This window comes from Crassostrea angulata, chromosome 1 (assembly GCF_025612915.1).
Source record: "Crassostrea angulata isolate pt1a10 chromosome 1, ASM2561291v2, whole genome shotgun sequence".
Classification (NCBI taxonomy): Eukaryota; Metazoa; Mollusca; class Bivalvia; order Ostreida; family Ostreidae; genus Magallana; species Magallana angulata.
This window is the reverse complement of record NC_069111.1, coordinates 45,441,453-45,463,337: the sequence shown is the minus strand read 5'-3', so window position 1 is coordinate 45,463,337 and position 21,885 is coordinate 45,441,453. Positions and strand designations below refer to the sequence as shown.

Here is a 21,885-nt window from a genome sequence, read left to right as displayed (position 1 = left end):
CATAATCCACTGTGTCACTTTTAAATCAGGAAGAGTTACACCCCCTTACATAAAACAAGATTAACAAGAATTTTTATGCATAAAAATGTTTAATAAGTCAAAAATTCAAATGTTCATTTTTTTGGATGAATTTTTAGTTACATTCATTTTGACATTAAAAGATCACAGAGCGCAAAAGATGTTATCTTCTCCATTAAAATGGCTGCGGGTAGGTCGAACCTGCGCCCCATTCCTGAAAAACAGGAAATCAAAACTACAACGTCAACAGTCATTATTGCATCATTCATTACATATTTACTGTAATAATTAACATGATTTTACATCTTCACAATTTGATTTTCATTGGACAACGCATGTTTTATAAAATAGGCATTCGATCTCCATTTTTAGGACGTTAATGTATTAATTGTCATATCATTCTTCCTATACATATATTTATTGCAATTGATCGTGGGTCGTTTATGTTAAAATTTAAGGTTGCATTGTTTAATTAGATCTAGAGAAGACATTCACCTCCGGGGGTTCTGGGGCAGATGCTCTCAACACGTTGTTCACGACGCTAGGGTTGCCCTGAAAGAAAGGTTAAAAGTTTTCATAAAATGAATGACTACGTGTAGTTACATTCATGCAATATGAAGCCTGCTTAATAACTTATCAGCTAGAACATTTCCTTGTTAAAAAAAACGTATATTTTGGAATAACATCAGTGTTGTCACAACAGCTGAATGACAAAAGCAAAGTTTACTTAAAAACGAACTACATTTGTAGTATACTGTAAACCAACGTTTATTCGCAAGGACTTCATTTCGCGATCTACCGGAGATTACCTGGTTCGCAACGATTTTTTTCCGCTAACACGCTTTTTCTCCACTCGTTTCGGTATAACACCCATACGATATAGACTAGTTCTCGGCGAAAAATCTTCCCAACAAATAGGATATATCGCGAATATTTCTCACACCCAAATAAAAGTTGGAGGATTTACAGTTTTGATCAGCGGAACATGCATGTGCAACTATATACAATGAACGACAGAATAAAAACTTTTATATAGTATATTATTATATTTTCATGTTAAATACTGAAATTTGATTGGTTTAGACGCAGTTTATAAACACTCTTCGTAACGGGTACATGTTAATTTATGCGCGTACGACTCGCCGAAGAACACCCCTCGAAAACCATTGTCAACCTCCGCTTCGCGTCGGTTGACAATGGTTTTCTCGGGGACGTCAATTTCAGCTGTTACTCTCCCAAACAGGCACTATTTATATAAAGGGAGACACGGACGATGTCTGACCTGTCCGGCCTGGATATAGGACGGCTCCTGTATAAAGCGGTTGTAGCAGTCACCCTCCTTCAGTGTCCCTGACTGGATCTTCACCCTGACGCTGACACACTGACCCGAGGGACAAGATGTCCGCTCGTCTGACCCATATTCCACGTCATTGACCAGTTTGAAAAAGATCACCCTGTGTAACATTTAAAGAATCACAAGTATTGAGATATTTCATTGTTTCTCAATATAAAGGCATCATAAGGTAATATCAAAATATTTAATGTATTTCTTGATTTTTAACCAAGGGACGGCATCTGTTATAATTTTATCACTCAAATATTTAAAAAGGTTTGGCGCAATGAAATACTTTGAAAATCACGTACCCGACATTTTGGTCAAAATAATACTTCCCTCCCTCTGTGTCGCTCTGGACCTGGGCTAGGGAAGTGACAGGCTGGGCCTGCAGTTTAGTGGTGCCCCTTGTGAAGACTACAACAAACACGGCGTCCCTAGGAACACAGTAGGCCACCACCACCGAATCCGCCCTACAAACAATGCAGCGAGTTACAGCTACGTCAATGCAGTGTGAAGTTGTTTGGCTTTCTTTGTTTTCTTTCTTTTTTCCTATTTGGGTGAGGACGGGGGAAGGGGTACTAATTTGACTGAGACCATTGATGCTAAAAAATGAACTTTATCTATTTTACAACGATTGACAAACAAATTCTACAGCTTACTAGTAAATTCATGTTGGCACGGATGTTAGTGCGAGGGGATCATTGATGTGGGAGGAAACTGGAGTGCACGGTGAAAACCTATGTGCCCAAGTGGGCGACCGCAATTGCTAGGGTTTACACATTTGATAATCTTTGGTTTTCACCCATCAACAACGCAAATATGCAATGGCCGCTTAAATGTTACCAAAAGGCCATTTGTGGGTTTTTTTTATATATGCTCAAAAATTAAATTTTATTAGCTCAACAATGAAATAAAATAAACCAAAGTACAGGCCCAAACTTAAAATCTTAAAACCTTATTAACGTTGCTTGTTAATGATGTCTGTCAGACAACAAATTAAATTGTTAAAAATTTCAACCACATTTGCAAACTTTGAAGGAAAAATTCCGTCATCCAAGAGAGAATTGGAGTGACGTAATTCTAGTATATTGCAAGCTAACCCTTGGGAATATATCGACTGCTTGATCAGGAAATGTTCCAAACATTATATAAGCAACATCCTGACTCTACTTCCGTCATTAAATCTACATATATTTATTTTGCACTTCTCCGAGAAGGACACAATTTCAAATATTTAAAAGTTTTAGAAATATTAACGATTTGTCCTAAATTAAAGAAATTATAACGTGTATTGTATAGTATTGATGTACTGTGGGTAAATCGTACTTAGTTATTGACTTTCCAACAAACGTCACAGCTCCCGGCATTCCGTTCTCAAAAGTGACTAAATACTGCAAGTTCTGGCCAAGTATGGCCATGAATCTCTTGCTGGTGATGGTTCTTTTAGGAAAATTTTCTCCGTCAGTCCTGTAAATGCTCATCTCTTTCTCAGCCGGGTATGACACCAAAATCTAGATAGAACCAAAACTAAATATTTACATTCTTCAGTGTCTTTGTCTGTGATAACACTACGAATCGATTTTGTACTATATAGTCCAATAAATTCAAATGACGTATTGTTGGGGCGCACGCGGGGATTGCATAAATGGTACATGTATTCTAATATTTATTCTAGTATTTAATCGTACAATTGCCGAAAATTATAGAAATATAAGTATCATGGAATCATTCTTTGAATATTATGAGCTAGTTATAATTTCGGTTTATGCGTGATCAAATCTATCATAAAGACCTTCAGGCTTTATTGAATTTGATCAAGCCCAGACCAAACTTATCACCTCATAATACTCAAAGAATCATTCCTGATTCATTAAATACTAGCTGCGTTGAAAGCAATAATCTGATTTATCAAAATATACAACCAAAATAAAAGTTCAGTTTAAATGAAATGTACTCACTTCTCCATAGTTATAGGGACAATAAGCCATGTTCCATGAATCTCTCACTTTACACTTGCTGGTGACATGGAAAGGAATGTTCTTCACCAGAGTGACGTCATCTAGAGATGAACTTTCGGTCAAGCCATTTTCAATGTCTTTGATTGTGAACAAACCATCTTCACCTTTCGCGGGCTGGCAGTCTCGGAGCAAAACTCGGCTTCCAGGCTCCTACATTTATTGACGGCAATTAATGGATAATAGTAATAATGCCTTATAAATGTAGGGCTTCAAATTTTAAGGTAAAATGCAAACAACTTTGGAGCCGTTACCTTTGTCAAAATTAAAAAGTAAGATAATGGGTAGATTTTATAGCAAGATATATTTAGTGAATTACAACAGAATGCAATATAATTAACTTGAATTTACGTCATCGAAGCCGAAGAGGACGTTTTCCACCATATTTTGGGGATTCATCAGAGAAAAGCACTCTGTGTTAGAGAGAGCACTGGAGTTGTATATGGAGGTTGGTTGGAAGCCATGGAACCACGTATTCCTGACGTATACAGGTCCCTTGTCAAACCGGTATCCCACTACATCTCTTGGTCTGTCGCAATATACAATTTGTAATTTACATTTTCACGTCCGTTTTGTTCCTCATTATTTAAGTATAATTATGCGTTTTTTCTCTAACATATGTCATTTTTCGCATCTATAAGATTTTCTGACAATTGCAAAGTTTTGTCTGTAATTTGTAAACTTAGAACTGATTGTCTAGTATATCAATTAAAGAATTTCCAAAAGATGCAAATTTGTTCATTTTCGTTTTTTACCGTTTTTGCTCAGTATTGTTTTATCAATTTGAGGACTTATAACAATGCCTGATAACTTAATATATGTGTAAAGAATTATAAAATGCAGCACAGAGAAAAAAACGTACGGAACAGTTGGATAGGAGCGAGTGAAGGCGTTGTTGTTTGGCTTGCCGAGGTTGTCAGAGTAACCAACCACCACGTTGTTGATAAACTCCACCCAAGTCTCGTCCTCCCTGCAGGATAGGACATAAACAGTAAACTCATATAAAACATTTTGCATATTTCATGTCGTGGTTGTTTATAGCCGATTTTCCTCAATTGTTTTTAGCCTATGGTTATTGTTGGTAATTTGTGTGTTTACGTTGTTATTACAATGTATCTATGTGTTGCTGATTTTTTTTTTTTGGAATTATTTTTTGCCGTTACTATTGTTGGTGATTTTTGCTGTGTACGTCGTTATTACAATGTGTTTATGTTTTGCTTATTTTAGCAGTTTATTCTGTTGACGGTATTTGCATTTATTAGTAATGCTTACTAATGCTTTATTTTGGATTATTTTTTGCTGTTACTTATTGTTGGCGCTTTTCGTTGTTGTTCTTGCTGTTATAGTTGTTGTTGATCATGGATCGTGGTTATTTTTCATTTTTACCAAATTGTTTATTTTTTAATTATTATATCATTGCTGTTGAATTTTGTTGGTGTTGTAGTTTTTAATTTTAAATGCTTTGTTGTAGGTAAAAACTTTGGCTACCTGATGATAACTGCTCCGACTTGACTGTCTGCAAACCTGGAAAAATAAAAAACAATAACACCCATCAGTATGCGGTACCATACTTTTTTTAAATGGTATTTTTTTGTTAGATTCGATTATCATTTTAATGAAATACATTTATTATTTTTAAATTGATGTACTTTACTTACGATGATTCTCTCACGATGATCGGTGATCCTCGAATCCACAGATTCTGCGCTTTATTTTTGTAAGCTAAGTAAAAATCAGAGAGGGGGGTGTTTACAAACTTCAAAAGTCTTAATAGTGTCACCATCATTCATTTAATTGACAGAACACTGCCATTAGACAGATTGTAATAACGTTTTTTTTAAATTACATATTATAATAGTGTTACCTGTTTACAAAAGTCCTGAATTACGAGTAACCATTGTCAACGCTTTAGATATCATAAACAAACTATTGATTTATCTGTGACTCTTGAAATCTGTCGTTAAATAATTTTGACATAAACTACCTATTGGTTTACCTCTAACCTTTTGGACTCTGACAATTAACTAACTGATTTACCTGTGACTCGTTCGAACACAGCCGGTACGTAGGGCGAGGTCAGGTCCAGGGGGTTCTGGTGGGGGTTATACAGGTTGTGTCCAGTCGCCGTCAGGTCCTCGTTCTGAATGTTGTCCACAAACAAGCCCGCCTACACACAGACAAATTACCAATACATCTCTAAGGCGCCGGTTTAACATTTCTCTATGATATATGAACCTGATTGTCACTGAACAAGAGTAAACTAACCATAAAAACTTAATCCGACTTAACTCGATATGAGTTAAGTCATGTTATGGAAATGAATAGATTAACCATTTCACTAATTCATACATCGAAAGAAAGATAACTCCTCAATATGAGGTTCTCGTAATTTTTCGCACGGCCCCTTTTGGGGTCCTTATATTACGCATGCACAGTAGTGTATCGACCTTTCTCAGCTTCAACCTGGAAAAAATTCAATCCCTCCCCCTCCCACCCTATCTTGTAAGGTTATATATTCCATATTTTTCGTGTTTCTGTCTTCTTTTTTCTGTATTTCAGATTCGTAATTCCTTGAAGTAGTACTTTCATCACATCCATAGATAAGCGTCATGGCTTTACAACGACACGTGTGGCGTGCAGCTGTCATCAGTATAACGAATTTTGCTTAAGCCTGCCCCGGATTCTGTTTACTTCCAGGTCCGTGGCCAATAATCGGGCTTATTTTAATTGACACTTTGTTTGATTCAGACATTGATTGACAGTGAGTCATTGAATACACTAAGTAATTGAATAATTCTATTGATACATTGGGTTGATTGTCATAATTGAATACATTGAGTACTAGTAATCAATTAAATTGAAACATTGATTGTCATATTGAGACATTCACTAAAGCAAAACATTGATTATACTTTATTGATTTGCATATTGATTGATTGATTGATTGAAATATTGTTTGAATTATTGATTGATTGATTTCATTGATTGATTCATCTTGATTGATTGATTGTTTGGTTCATTGAAGATCTAACATCATAACTACCCAAAAGTCGATGTTGATCATTTAACTTACTATATTGCTATATTTGCAATATTTTGCATACATTTGAATAGTTTATGATGTACTGATATATTAAAATAAAGCCATGACAGAGACTGCCAATACGGTGTTGTTAATCTATTCTATTGAAATAATCTTATTATTGTAAAATAATTTTTTGTGGTTATTATTTCTTAGCCATTCAATATATTTTGAAGTCAATGAAATTGTATTATTTTGATGATGAATAACATAATGCATCAATTTTGTTGGGTTTTTTTTTATACAGAAAGTGTTGAATTGAAATCTTATTAAATCTCAGTTCGTTACCATTTATCATAATTTAATTTTCAAAAGGATGAATAATTTTAGAACGAATCTAAAATCATGCAAAGGAATTAAATGAATTTGAGTTAATAGGCTTCCTTTAAATTTACTGTAAGGAACACTTACAACCAGATAGGAGTGTTGGACGTTGTTTTTGTACAGTGTGATCTTAGTATGGCGGGCCTCCTTGTCCTGCATAAAGTCCTTCTCCCGGGACGGCCCCGTGGGGAGGTCGGGGTACACGTACCACATCCCCATACCCTGCAACATAACCAGACTTATTAGAATAGAGCGACAGCGTACCTATGTGTTTTCTTGAACTTCGTGTCCATTTATGAACCATATAAACTTAACGACTGTATACAGGGATATATTCGCCTAGATTTATTTTTGCACTTTCGTCCTCGTTGTCGATAAGTAAATTTTAGAATAAGTAAATTTAATTTTTAAACACTTTATTATTTTGAAATACATGTAGTATCTATATCAAGCTTTATCTGGACGAATTCAAGACGGGGCGAAGACGTTTGCAAGTGTAGAACGCAGTAACAAAAAAACCTACGGAGGTATACAACATTTATAAAAATATGAAAAATCAGTTACCTCACCACCGGCCGCAGCATTGTTGATGACTGTCGTTAAAGGATTAGTGATCCAAAACGTTACAGGACCGATATCCCTGAATTATTAGAAAATTTCTTACACTTTCATTCTAATCAGTTTTACAGTCAAACATTGTTTTCAATTTTTGCATAAATCAAAACACTCTTTTTGAGAGCTTTATATTTTCGACAGAGTTGATTCCCTGTGGTAAAGAACCACTGAGTATAACTCACGCGTCCGTGGGAATGGCGCCCGTTTCTCCAAGGATCGTTTTTCCTACAAACCGTCGCTGACCTAGGCCCAGATTTCCCCGGATGTACGTATTCTTCTCTCCGCCATCTTCCAAGAAGAACCCGTGACCCACAGAATCGTAGCAGACGTTATCAATCAGCTATTGATAGGAAATCGAAATAACTTAATTCTTTTTAATGAAGTACCATAAATAGGACTGGCGCAGATCTGATCGTCGAGAAACAAGCCTTAGGGTACATATGTGTCAGACCAAACGGTTTAGTTGGATTTCGTCATAAGTCCAGAATTTTCACATCAACCGATGTAATACACTTATAAAATTTTAACTCCAATTTTATCTGGCGGCCGCCATGTGTCTGTTTTGCGACCAAAAGCTAAAATATCTAAAGTTAAGATCGTAAAAACCCCATTTGGAAAAAACAAATCATAATACATCTTCCATTGAAAACAAATTATGCCAAAATACAGTTCAACCTATTTACCTGGACGTTGTGTGTTCCGTGAATAGTGACACACCGGAACTGAGTGTGGTGGATGGAGTTTTTCCGGAGCACAGACCGTGTGGGGTACACGGATGTGTCAGACATTTGGAAAAAACAAATCATAATACATCTTCCATTGAAAACAAATTATGCCAAAATACAGTTCAACCTATTTACCTGGACGTTGTGTGTTCCGTGAATAGTGACACACCGGAACTGAGTGTGGTGGATGGAGTTTTTCCGGAGCACAGACCGTGTGGGGTACACGGATGTGTCAGACAGATCCTCACACATGTGGTAGTGGAGCGGGTATCTACCTACAAACCAGAACCAACCAATCAGAGGGCTCCAAAGACACTCGTATAATATATGCTAATACAATGCCAAAGCTTATGCTTCGTGATTAGATTTTAGAAAACCTACCTAGAACTAGAGGTTGTCCTAGATTAGTTAACTCCACTCCCTCTACCTGTACATCTTTAAACCCATACAGGAACTGGAATTGGAACAACAAAGGGAGTTAATCGTAAAAGAAATGGTCAGTATTTATTAGTATAATGAGTAGAACATGAGTTTTGCAATTCGAGAGACAGATCTTTGATTGATAATGAATACATATGGCCTCTACAATACGCTATACACATCTCTAATTAACAGTTACGAAAAAATCATATCATTGAATATCTTCCATGTAATCTGATAAATAAAGAGTCGTACTTTGACGTGTCCACCATTGCTGTTTCCCTCAGACACCTCAGCGTCAATAAGAATGTGTCGGGTCATTAGCCCCACCTCTGCCCTCATGTCTACCCGGTTGTAGATCTCTCCGTAGTGGTCGTATTCGAACGGACCTAAGTATGTTTAAGAGGATGTATGAGGAGGACTTGTGTTTTATATTTTATACTCGTATGTTAATGGTCAGAGTTGAATAGAAACTAAAACTATCGTTAAGTTATATGATTGGTATCTTACTGTATTTTTTTCACCTAATATGTGTTATCATATTAAAAGTGTATGGAAATCTAAATCTAAACAAGTTATATCCTATGAATTAATATAGTGTATGATAACATGTTTCCATTTTATTGGGTGCAAATTCATCAATTAAATGCACATACATTGAATTTTTTGAGGTAACTCTTATCTTTTAGAGGTAGGGGACGACTCGAAACTTTTGTATTCTCTCATTTTTAATGTTAGGAAACTTACGATCCAGTCGGACGGTGTTAATTGAACATCGTGGGTTTGAACAAGGAACCACTGTGAATTCTTCCACTTGTTCCCAGTCATAGTCCGTGGAAGTGACGAAAATCTTATCGCCTAGAACATATGGTGATAAATATATCTTAATTAACATGCTCAGTAATGTGTCGAAAATTTCATCACATAGCTTTAACACATACAATGTAGTGGCGTCAATGTATCAATTAACGTAATTTTATCACAGGGAACACATAGTGACGACAATTAATCACAGAACACAGACCCTCCATTGTGCTCCACCCTACCCCCAGGGGTCATGATTTTCACAATTTTGAATCTACACTTCCTGAGGATGCTTTCACACAAGTTTCAGCTTTCCTAGCTGATAAGTTTCTGGGAAGAAGATTTTTTAAAGATTTACTCTATATATTCCTATGTTAAACTTCGACCCCCCATTGTGGCCCCACCCTACCCCCGGGGGTCATGAAATTCACAACTTTGAATCTACACTACCTGAGGATGCGTCCACACAAGTTTCAGCTTTCCTGGCTCAATGGTTCTTGAGAATAAGATTTTTGAAAATTCCTCGAAATTTTTCATTAATTTCTAATTATCTCCCCTTGAAAACGGATGTGGCCCTTAATTTTCACAACTTTGAATCCCCTAAGGATGATTTGTGTCAAGTTTGGTTGAAATTGGCCCAGTAGTTCTTGAGATGATGTTGAAAATGTGAAAAGTTGACAGACAGACGGACGACAGACAAAATGTGATCAGAATAGCTCACTTGAGCTTTCAGCTCAGGTGAGCTAAAAAATGAACATTCACTTGCTTTCAAAATAATGACTGTTTGCGTAAAACGCAACCGACCTGTTTTCCAGCTGGTGACGTCATCTATTACCGGAAGGATGGGTCTGGTCAGTAAGGTGTTGAAAACAATAAACTGGATACTTCCACTGTTGAGGTCTAAACCGCTCTGTGACGTCACAACCAACTCACGTTCACGCTCCTCTACGTTATAGACCACAATAGCCTCAGTCTCATCGTTGGAATCCAACGTGGAGTCCAAATCCTCCATAAAAGTCGCCGGGTCTCCTAAAAGTAGAGTATTTTCTAAGCATTAGACAATACCAATTTTTAATGCAAAGCGATTTTAATGTGTTTTAACAATCGGAGAATTTGGACAATGAACAGGTAACATGTTGATGCATTTATGAGAAGACAGTGCATACCTTTTTTACCAATGGCAACATAAGCATCTTCGGGCTTAGATAATCTCAGGGAATTGGAGGGAGCTATGACGTCAAAACCTTCATACAGAGACGAATAGTCCATAATGTCGTCTATGAAACCTTTATGTGTTGCGAGTGCAAATATATCGCCATTTGGAATGTCTGAAAATTTATGAAAGATACCACCATCAATAAAAAAGAAAAAGAGTCTCAAGTTCGTTTAATGTCTAAAGATGATATTAAAAAATTTTCATTTTTAAAATTGAAAATAAGGTCATTGTCTGAGGTTATCATATAAAGAGTCAAAAACCTATTACTTACTTTTCTTTTTTCAACAAAAGCAAAACACTTGTTAGTGAATGTACTATGTAGATTTGGACAGTTTAAGCGGAAGGTAAACCAATACACGTTTACATACTGTTGAGGAAGGCCATGAGGTCAGCAATCCCTTGCTCCACCTTGCCTTGTTTCGAGATTTTTATTGATCTGTGTATGCGGTCTACAGCCACAATACCAGGGTCTGTATCGACGTCATAAGCAGCGGGAAATTCTTCTTTGAAATGGTAGATGTAAATACCATGAGAGTTGATTACGTTTTCTGTTTCCTGCAATATATCATGTATTATTAGTTTGCAAATCTCACAGGGAATTTTTTTTTCAACCATTTCCCCCCTCAACCTATTAATTAATCAATCAATCATTTGACTGTCAGCCAATTGGAAGCAGAAAATTAAAGTTCATATTATACGCGTTCCAGGCATCACGAATTCAGTTAATAAAATGAAGAAAAGCGATGTTTTAATAAAGATTGGCTTTGATATTAGGTAAATCGCAATTTGTTCCGTTCGTTTAACCGGTCATTCGTATTAAAATACAAACATTTGTGCATATTATTATTTTTCCTTAATATGCTGTCATTTATACCATATCAATGTCTCGAAAGATGCAAAAAAAGTGTTGTGAATTTGTGTTAAAATATACAACGCTTTAAATTTTATATGACTACCGATTACTTAATTTGTAACCGATTGTCAGCGTCTGACTGGTTCATCGGTTAACCGCTCAGAAAGTGTAATCCCTAGTTTTAAAGTAAGTGAATTTGTATTGAACCTTGTGGTTGTACAACTCTGCCGCAGAGGGATCAAACTTGGGAGCATGCTGAGTTATCTTGGTCCACGATAACTTCTCCTCTCCATACAGATTCAAGACGCCACCTGCCTCCACGCCTAAGAACTTTTCTCCAAAGCCAGGTATGTCTAGTTTCTCCGTTGGTTCACCTATTATATAATAATCAAGTAATTAGGAATAAGAGAATGTCACCAAACAGTTTGAAGAAGAAGAATGGTTATTTTTAGACCAGAAATGATTAGCAAGGAATTTTTGTATGAGTGGTTCGTACCCAATAAAGTGATTCGAGCTTTTTTGCCGAATTTACAAGTCGGGCTTCCGATATGCAGTTCTCCGCCATTTTGAATTTTGATATAGTGCGACCTTATTCCGTAATCCCCGGCCCTGCTCCACACCAGACGGCCACCGGAAGCGATGGTCAGCCCGAACAGTTCCACGGACGTATCCAAGAGCACGGGACGGGAGATCGTTATTTCGTCCTGGGGAGAGGTCGTTCCCTTAAATAGATACCAAAGCTTCAACCATAGGATAGAAATACATTGTAAAAATTATTGTTGAGTTTCTTCGATGGTGTCATTTTTTTACGAATGACTCACGAGTTCCAAACCTGGTGTTTTTGAGCACCATCCTTTTGAACCCCTTAGCATTACCGTTTTCAGTTTTGTTCTTTGACATGAAGTCCGTCGGAATCTTTTATTGTAATTCCTTTAGGTTTGGACAATTCTACACTAAAATAAGGTATTCTCACAGGTTTAATTGTGTCTGTGGTACAAATATCATAAAAATGAAGAGCGATGTTCTTTTTTTGATGCTTTTTTTTTTAAAAAACCGCAATAATTTTTTGTGGCAATGTTCTGAATAATCTTTAAGTTTCCCTGTACCTAATCCTTGAGACTAATTGGTTAAATTCACAGTAAAAAGTGGCTAAAGAATGCCTTTGTTGTGATTGGCGCAAACGTTTATGATATAAGAAAGTCAATAGAAACCATATATTCAATACTATATTTCATTTTATTGACGCCTTTAAAAGAATGACTTAAACTGGTCAACATTTGTTTTTCTGCGGCCCAACATCTCTTTACATTCTCACAACCAATCGGCGACTTTCTGCTATGCTTTTACATTTCATAGATTTTATAACATAGTTAATTCTTTATTTTAAAAACTCCTTTTTAACCTACCACGATACTACAACTATGCTTTAGTCTATATTTCTCAATCATAAAATCAATATAGATGTATGATGTTGATATAAATTGTTTCCATGCAAATTGTACATCACAAAGTAAACGTTTAAACAGCTGTTTAAACTATATTTACATGTACGCAAATTGGAAAATGGTTCATTTCGAACATAGGATCTAGAAGCTAATTGAAATTACCTAAAAAGATTGAGATTTTAAAACATCAATTTTTAATAAAATGAACATTGAAGAAATGCACGTATTTCAAGCAAATATTTGCTTTTTAAAGAAATAATACTTATGAAGATAACTATCATTTTACATGGGTTGTTTGTTGTTTGTTTTTTTCTTGTACGGTTAAATTTTAACATGTTCTTGTTTTACCTTTAATCTCTCGTGAAGTTCACAATGACAAAGAAGGGGGCGGGCAAAACCCGAAAAAAAAGTGTCATTTAATTCTGATCACGATTTCAGAATTAAGCAATGGAGTTAGCAGTATGGGGCGTTCAATTCAATGTTTACTCTAAAGATTCAGTCGTGTATTGCTTAGGTTTGCTGACAAAAGTGGGTGTCTAATATCATTTCCAATTTTCATACGATCATATTTTACGTGCAATGTGTATTTGGTTATTCTTTAAAAGTTATTACTTTGGCCCAGGAATGACGTGTTATAGAAATACAAACATGTAGATCACAGCATGCTTGTATATCAGTTGGTATTAGCTTAGAGGTACATCTAAGAACACAATTCAAACAAATTAAAAAAAATCACCTTGCTGTCCTTTTTATGGACATTACACTGCTAAAATACCTCTGTTCTCTTATAGACACATCTATTATTCAGAAAAAAAATCTTTGAAATTGTAATGGATTCAGCTTTACGCTGAGTATTTTTGTTTCATCAGTTACGTTATTGGCTGAAAAATAAACTACCATTAGTTGAATTGTTTAAGTGATTTTGGTTGTTCTAAGATTTATCAGTGAAATAGTGAAATAGTGAAAATACATCATAGCTTGGACTCCAGGGTTCTTCTCGCTTTGAATCTGCACATTTTTTCATCAAATATAGAAGACTGCAGCTCTTCTATCAGTGCTGATAATTTGAACGAATTGTTTTAATTTTCATATTGTCAGTAAAAGTAACTAAGATAGTATCATACGTACTCCATCTGTTGCATATTGAAATGGATTTGACCACATTCGTATTTGAAGGAGCCAGGTTGTCAACAAATTACTAATCAAATCTACTTTATTTTTTAGATATGATTTGTTTAGCACCAGTAAGTAAAGAAAATAATCCATTAATTTTATTTCATTTTGAGTATTCCTTTTGGGTATTTGTACAGAGATCTCCTTCTAAAGAAAATAAAAACAGTTTTTAAAAAATGGCCGCGACCATTTAGCCATCTTTATATCCACGCCCACCCAGGTTAGAGCGTCATGCAGTCCGTTTGCGTGAGAGACGCCCGTACGTCAATTAAATCGCATAATTTCAAGCCAATTCAGTAGAAATATGAGAATATCCTTTCCAATCTTTGATTCAAGTCTTTAAATACAATATAAGATTTTGTTTTGTTGTTCAAAAGAAAATTTCTGCATTCCTGTCAAAATGAAAGCAGTGTCACCCATGGGTACATCGTCTCAAGCCACGGGTTTTGCGTCCATTCTATTTCCACATGTTTTGTGGAAATAGAATGGACACAAAACCCGTGGCTTGAGACGATGCCATCGGTAAAAATAAAACAATTAAATATACAATGCAATGTATTCCAAGGTCAGTTATACATTTATCCAGCAAATTTAAATTGATATTCAACATTTACATGTAATCAGTTTAACTATATGATTTGACGATGCTAAGAGCAAATATGTAATTTTATGAAATTACACAGATGGCCAAAAGATTCAACAAAATTAAGTAAACAAAATCTTGATTATTTCATTTCTAATCCTTTTTCTTCTTGCAACTTTGATTGGGTTCGTGAATATATATGTACATCCTATATAATCAAGCTCTGGATCAAATGAACTTTGAAGTAACAAGCTCTGCATCAAATGTACATTGAATTTTTGAACAAACTCTTGATAAGGCGATTAAATCAATATATTTACATCTCCCAAGTATTTTCCCTCTATTTCTTACGGAAACTTATAGTTAATTCATAGCTCTATAGAACCAGCCAGACTGAAATCTACACGCCCCATTTATCGATTGGCCAAAATCTACAGCGGCTGAAACTGACCAGAAAATGACAGGGCAGACATCGACACGCCCTGTTTATCGATTGGTTCAAACCTATAGCAACCCAGGAAAAATCACGGACTGCACGAAATAATCTTGACGATGTCAGACTCAATGTCTCACAGGAGACGATTTGGCTGTTTCTTTTAGCTAACTAACTTACGTACATAAACAGTAATCTAGTGAATTTTACTTACTTTTCCTAATTATTTTATCGATTAGCTTAAAGAAAGATGTTAATATAAACAATAAAATGCTTTCTTTGATGATTCATTTTCGGGTTATGAAGGTAGTAATCATTGTAGAAAAAATTACATAACCCGCTGACGCGGGCTATGTATTTTTTCTGCAATGTCACTACCTTCATATCCCGAATGAATCCCCAAAGAAAGCATTTTATTGTTTAACTGAATCAATTATAATATTTCATAAATAATTTCATTAAAAATCGAAAGTGAACTAAAAAATTTGAGTAACACGAGACCTCACGGTGCAATTTCAAGTAAAAAGTTGACAAGTTCATTTGGAACAAGGGATAAATAAGCATTTTTAAAATATTTTTAAAATATCGAGGAACAATTGATATTTGTACACAGTGCGATAACCTTGATCACGTGACCCAATTTACAGCGATCTTGACGAAGGTATGTGGTAAAGGGATATCTAATTCTTGATTCTATTGGAGCACAACACGAATGAAGTCCCTATACGGGACTTACGATAAAGTTGGAAATACAACTGATACCGAAATCACCTTTACGCTATTAAAAAATATGAAAAACAGAAGCATTGGCGAGAAACGCCTTAAAACCCCTTTGAAAATTTGAGTTAATGTACGGAGAGAAAAAAAGTAAGATGATTATTGTCATCAAAATATTTTTTAAGTGTATCAGCATTCTACGGCTTAAGGGTTGAATTGTCTGTGGTGGGTATTATTCAAAAGGGATATTGCAGCACTCTAATAACTTGCACCTTAATCAACCCTATATTTGATACACATTGGTTGGAAAAATAACTTTTGTATTTGATTATTAGAAATTTTAATGAAGACATTGGGCCACTAAACACTACCACAGAGTAAGACTATTGCATTATTTAGATTTTCCTTAACTTCGCTGAATACATATTTTAAAAATTACAAAGGGACTTACAAACTTGGAGTTCCAAGATACAAGGTCGGCTGCATCGTCCGGACAAACCGCTAGGGCGGCGCTGCAGAGCAGCAGTGCATACAGGGTCACTAACCAGCCGTCCATGCTTAATTGTTGGACTGAATCCCTCGGTGATGGTTTTATATACCAGGATGGTCACGGGTTTTCGCTTTCAGTAAGACGTGGGTGGATGCGATGAAAAGTAAAATCGTGACTTCAAGCTATGTTGGGGGATCTTGTAACCTAAATTTTGAAATACACTTTTGTGTGCATTTGTTTCTTGATATTTTATGCCGAAAAAAATAAAATCGTTAAACTACATGTATGACATTTCGTGACGGTGTTCTTTCGAATCGAAAGAAAAGGGGAAGGGGGCGGGGGATAATATGTTTTACTTCAGATCGATGCTTATTCGATTTTGAATTAGAATTTACTTTAATCAGAGTTTATCCCTAGATTAAAACGCGTTTACTTTTCATCTAAATTATTGTGCACCTATTTACTTAATTTCGTTAGTTCTGGTAGAATACTACAGTATGTAATTATCATTTCTTCATATACATGTATTGGTTAACGCATTATGTTTTTTTAGGAAACAAAGTATAAAGTGATACCATTTCTTTTCCGATATTGGTAGGTAAACCAAGTAAAGCATATGTAAATTAATGCAGATGGCAGCACCCCATACATCTCGTTAATATACGGGGACAAAGTAACGTCGGTTGATTTGCTTCCTCTAACTTAAGCAATATATTGTAGTAGCAAAACTTCATTATAAGCCAAACAATATTGTAGTAACCAAACATAATTATTAGTCAAACTTTACAACGAAGCATTGTATAGGAATGTATAGAAATCGACAGATCGAGTTAATTATTTGGTATATCATCTAGAAACATTTGGGAAAATATATGTGATTTAAACGTTTAATGCGTGTATAAGAAAGTTGCAGAATTCAGTTAAAACCTGTTAAACTTTATTCTCAACAATAATTTAAGTGTTATTAAGTGGAACAAAGTTTAGTCAGCCAAATGTAAATTTTGTCGAACCATCGAGAACTGTGACCAACTTTTATTTAGTCTATTAGTTAATTATTAAAACACGTAAGGCCAGATGTGGAATTTTTTTTTCAATTAAGATATATCATGGAAAAGATTGGTTTTAGAATTCTATCATAAAAGAATGTCAAAACAAGAGGGTTAAATAATATTATGTCATTTATCTGCTTTTCAATTTCTAGATACAAAATGTTTCATAGAATAAATCAGGAAAGAATGTCAAAAGAAATTTCAAAATATGTTGTGAAAAATAAACTAAATGTGGAAAATTGTGTTCTTGAAAGAGCTAATAGTTTAATTTACATGTACTGATATTGATATGCATTTTGATTTGAGTAATGATAAGTAGCTTTGTGTTTGTTAGGCATACATCATTTTCATTCCACCTTCTGGTTGTGTGGTCCCTCATTTGGAAGGCAAGGGTGAAGTTCAGTGGATCCCCTTGTTAGCGTGGAACAGTTTACACTGTATTCTGATATTTTGTGTAAAACTGTGGTTTAGACTGTATTCAACTTTGTATTGCTGTTGAAAATTGTAATAAATCATAGAAAATAAAAAATGAAAAGAAAAGAAAGCAACCATTTTCCCCCCATCATTACTGATTTTGGTTAATTTAAGATTACGTCTTCATCAAGCAAGGATTTTTTTTAAGAGTAATTGACTGGATGTCTGTCTCATTAACAATGGGGAAAATGTGAATGCAGTACGTGTTTTCGATTTAGAATTAATATTCAATTACTGCATTGATATACAGGTACATTTATGTTCAGACATTGGAAACCACTGGCGCGTATAGTGAGCAAATAAAAGTAAACTAAAAAGGTTCTCTCCTATTATGAACTTTTAAACTTAGATGATACGTAAAATCACGAATCTTCCATATGAACATCACAATTGCACTTTAAATGACCTTTTCGTCTATTTTGATCAAATTCAAGCTTTAACATAATTCATGAAAAAATATATTTCTCTACGTCAATGTCGATGGTCAGCAAGAATTGATACAGAATTTCAGAGGAGATCTGAAGGAAATTAAACGAATCGATGACGCAGTCGGCCTTTTTTAACTAGGTGAAATACTTTGCAAACAAACAGTTCTTGTCAGCTGTACTTGCAGAACTTTTACAATCAATAACAGTGTGCAGGAAGGCACGAATATTCAATTAGAGATGATATCTTGTTACGTTGTTTTCCACGTTCTGAATGGTGTAATTAAAAAGTTTCATTCAAACTACATGTACATGTAAAGCCTAGTTTATAAAAAAAAATTCAAACGTCCCCACCTTTTCTACACATGTATTGTGTTTTCTTTAACAAAGCAGGATAATTCAAGAATCAAAGATTGAAAAGATCCATGCTAAAATTATTGAAAGGAACCACCCATATTTAAAAAAAGAGGTAAAACAGAATTCATGTTGTGTTAGACTATTTGTAAATCAACATTATACATGTACCTTATTTCTTTAAAGTTCGTTGGTCTTCCAAGACCATTCTTCTACTAGTATTATATCACACATGTACTAGTAGCATTTTCTGATTTTTCCAGAACCGATATCAACACCTCCCAGAAACTTGAAACTTATAGGGGTTTTTTTTCAGCATGCATTGTCGGAATTGCTGTGATTATAGAGTTCTAAAGACGTTTGGTGTGTCCCCTTTAAAACAGCATTGGTGTTGCTATTTCTTTAAATATTACAAACATATTGGAACGGTCAATTTGGTAAATAAATTTTAAAATCTCTTGGCGCTCCGACATACTCTGAGAGGTCATCACTAATATAGTATTATCATCAAGGCAGTTTATAGTAAGGTAGAAATGATTGTGCTGTATGCAACCAATTTAAATGAAGTTGTATAATTTCGAATTAAACAAAACGTTTGCGCGGTTTAATTTTTTTTAAACTTTTGCTTGTTGGAAAGCAATCGGTCCAGCACAACATATCAATCGTACGTATGCATGCATCTGCGCAAAGGGATGAAATTAATACTTAAATGTGTCATCAACTAAGTGTATGCCTAAGACTCTTTTCTAAAATCTAGTTCGTATAGATTTCAGACCTATCAGTTTCAGAGCTATGAATCACAACTGATCTTCAAAAAAAAAATATAGGACAATACTGGACAATACTTAATGGATGTAATGTCAGTTAAAACTAGGATTTTTTATTTTTGAAAATCGAATACGATTTCGAAATTTTTAGCTGCTGTACTGGACAATGAAAGCAATAGCAATATTTCCATCTAGAGTCCGTGGGTTTTATTTACTAGATATTAAAAAAAAAAAGAAAACAAAACAATTATTGTTACTTGTAGGATATACGAAACTCAATGTCTCAAACTATCCTTCTGATAAAATAACTGTGTCTGGACGAATCCAATACAGGGCGAAACTGTTATCTGGTGTAGAAGGGCGAAAATTACACGGGGCGAAAATAACCCTGAATACAGTATCCTTCAACTTCAGCCAAACATCCGTCTGTTCATTAAGCAGACTTGTTTCAAATAATGAGGTATATGTAAGGTTCAATTTGATTTTAGTACGATATGAAGATTTTTACCTGGTTTGTAGGTTGTTTCGCCATATATTTGCCTTCTTGATATGGGCAATCAGTTGAAACAAAGATACTAATGTGCTTGTTGATAATAACCAATGCAACAAAGTGTTGATCAGAAGTAAAAGCTGCAAAAGTAAAAAGCGCTCCGAAAGAAGAGGTTTTGAACAATTTAAGTAGTTTGATTATACTCGAGGGAAAGGCATGTATGTCACAACACATGAAACAACTTTATACTTCAGTTGGGCATCTGCTACAAAGTACATAAAAGTGCACACTCAGTTTGTCAGAATACAAGTTTCTTAGTTCAGTCCATGTATTTAGCGACCAAAAAGTAGTTCAAGGTTCTGGATTTAATGTAAGAATACTACTTTGTAAATATTGACTAGTTTTTATTTTTAGCTCACCTGAGCTGAAAGCTCAAGTGAGCTATTCTGATCACATTTTGTCTGTCGTCCGTCTTGTCTGTCCGTTTGTCCGTCTGTCTGTAAACTTTTCACATTTTCAACATCTTTTCAAGAACCACTGGGCCAATTTCAACCAAACTTGGCACAAAGCATCCTTAGCCTAAGGGAAATCAAAAGTGTGAAAATTAAGGATCACGCCTTTTTGCAAAGGGAGATAATTAGGAATTTATAAAAAAAAAATTCGAGAAATTTTCAAAAATCTTCTTCTCACAAACCATAAGACCAGGAAAGCTGAAGCTTCTGTGGAAGCATTCTCAGGTAGTGTAGATTCAAAGTTGTTAAAATCATGATCCCCGGGGTAGGGTGGGGCCACAATGGGGGGAGGGGGTCAAAGTTTAACATAGGAATATATAGAGTAAATCTTTAAAAATATTCTTCTCAGAAACTAATCAGCCAGGAGAGCTGAAACTTGTGTGGAAGCATCCTCAGGAAGTGTAGATTCAAAGTTGTGAAAATAATGACACCCCCTAGAGTAGGGTGTGGCCACAATGGATGGGGGGGGGGTCAAAGTTTTACATAAGAATATGTAGAGTAAATCTTTAAAAATCTTCTTCTCAGAAACTAATCAGCCAGATGATTCTTTATTTCTTTATAATTGTTAAGATTTTGGCCCCATGACAATTCTTCGGCCTCACAAGAAGGTTCAGAGTTTGATGTAGGTTTATATCCCAAATATAAACAATTGTTAGGGATCTTTTTGAGAACTGCAATACTCAACATGTGATATGACTTAGCTGCAGAACTGTAGCTCTCCGGGGAAAAAATATTGACAGACCGGAGAGCTACAGGGCCACCCATTGAAAAAATTGTATATTTATTGCGCAGAAAAACGTGTGCTAGTTTTGGACTGATTTACCTTATTTATACGCAAATTATGTGAAAACAATTAGTAGCATTAAATTCTTCATGCAATTTACTACTGATATCGCCTCTTTATTTGCCTCAGACTTTCTCCGAAACACGCTACCGACCTCAGAAAATCAAGTATGTTGAATTTACATCGAGATCGATAGTCGCCATTTTTACATGTACATTGTAAACAAAGTGCACCACATGAATTTACGGGACTGGTGATGGTGTTTAAAAGACTATTCGAGGCAAGTGAAGAGACGATATCAGTAGTAAATTGCATGAAGAATTTAATGCTACTAATTGTTTTCACAGAATTTGCGTATAAATAAGGTAAATATAGTCGAAAACTAGCGCACGTTTTTCTGCGCAATAAATATACAATTTTTTCAATGGGTGGCCCTGTAGCTCTCCGGTCTGTCAATATTTTTTTTCCCGGAGAGCTACAGTTTTGCAGCTAGATATGACTATAAAATCATCCTGTTAGAAAAAGGACTAATGATTATAAACATAAATATTTCCAGGGGGGGATTGATTTTATTTATAAAGGATCTACATGTATTATTTTACATTGTGCAGATAGTTTGTACAAAATTGTATTATGACTTCATTAAGCTGATTTTATCATACCTATTGTTCCTCAGGTGACCGATGTGGCCCATGGGCCTCTTGTGAGTACTATTACAATTACAGAAATTGACGCATATCATTCTCCTATATCGAAAACTCACTTCTTACAATTTAAGAGT

At 35.1% G+C, this 21,885-nt stretch overlaps 1 protein-coding gene across 1 annotated transcript; it reads right to left on the bottom strand.

Moving 5' to 3' along the window:
* Positions 1–70: 70 nt before the first annotated feature.
* On the bottom strand, positions 71–16,348 carry LOC128173807 (cell surface hyaluronidase-like). The gene is made up of 24 exons (XM_052839473.1): positions 16,211–16,348; positions 11,905–12,130; positions 11,616–11,782; positions 10,924–11,110; positions 10,506–10,667; positions 10,144–10,368; positions 9,283–9,393; positions 8,791–8,924; positions 8,497–8,569; positions 8,251–8,390; positions 7,573–7,730; positions 7,340–7,415; positions 6,863–6,997; positions 5,407–5,536; positions 5,028–5,091; positions 4,858–4,893; positions 4,232–4,339; positions 3,721–3,898; positions 3,313–3,522; positions 2,681–2,865; positions 1,663–1,824; positions 1,301–1,472; positions 514–570; positions 71–232 (listed from the first exon to the last, which is right to left on the bottom strand). Exons 1-24 carry the CDS (start codon positions 16,313–16,315, stop codon positions 194–196), a joined length of 3,240 nt encoding a protein of 1,079 aa, XP_052695433.1. The 5' UTR covers positions 16,316–16,348; the 3' UTR covers positions 71–193.
* Between the last annotated feature and the right edge of the window lie 5,537 nt (positions 16,349–21,885).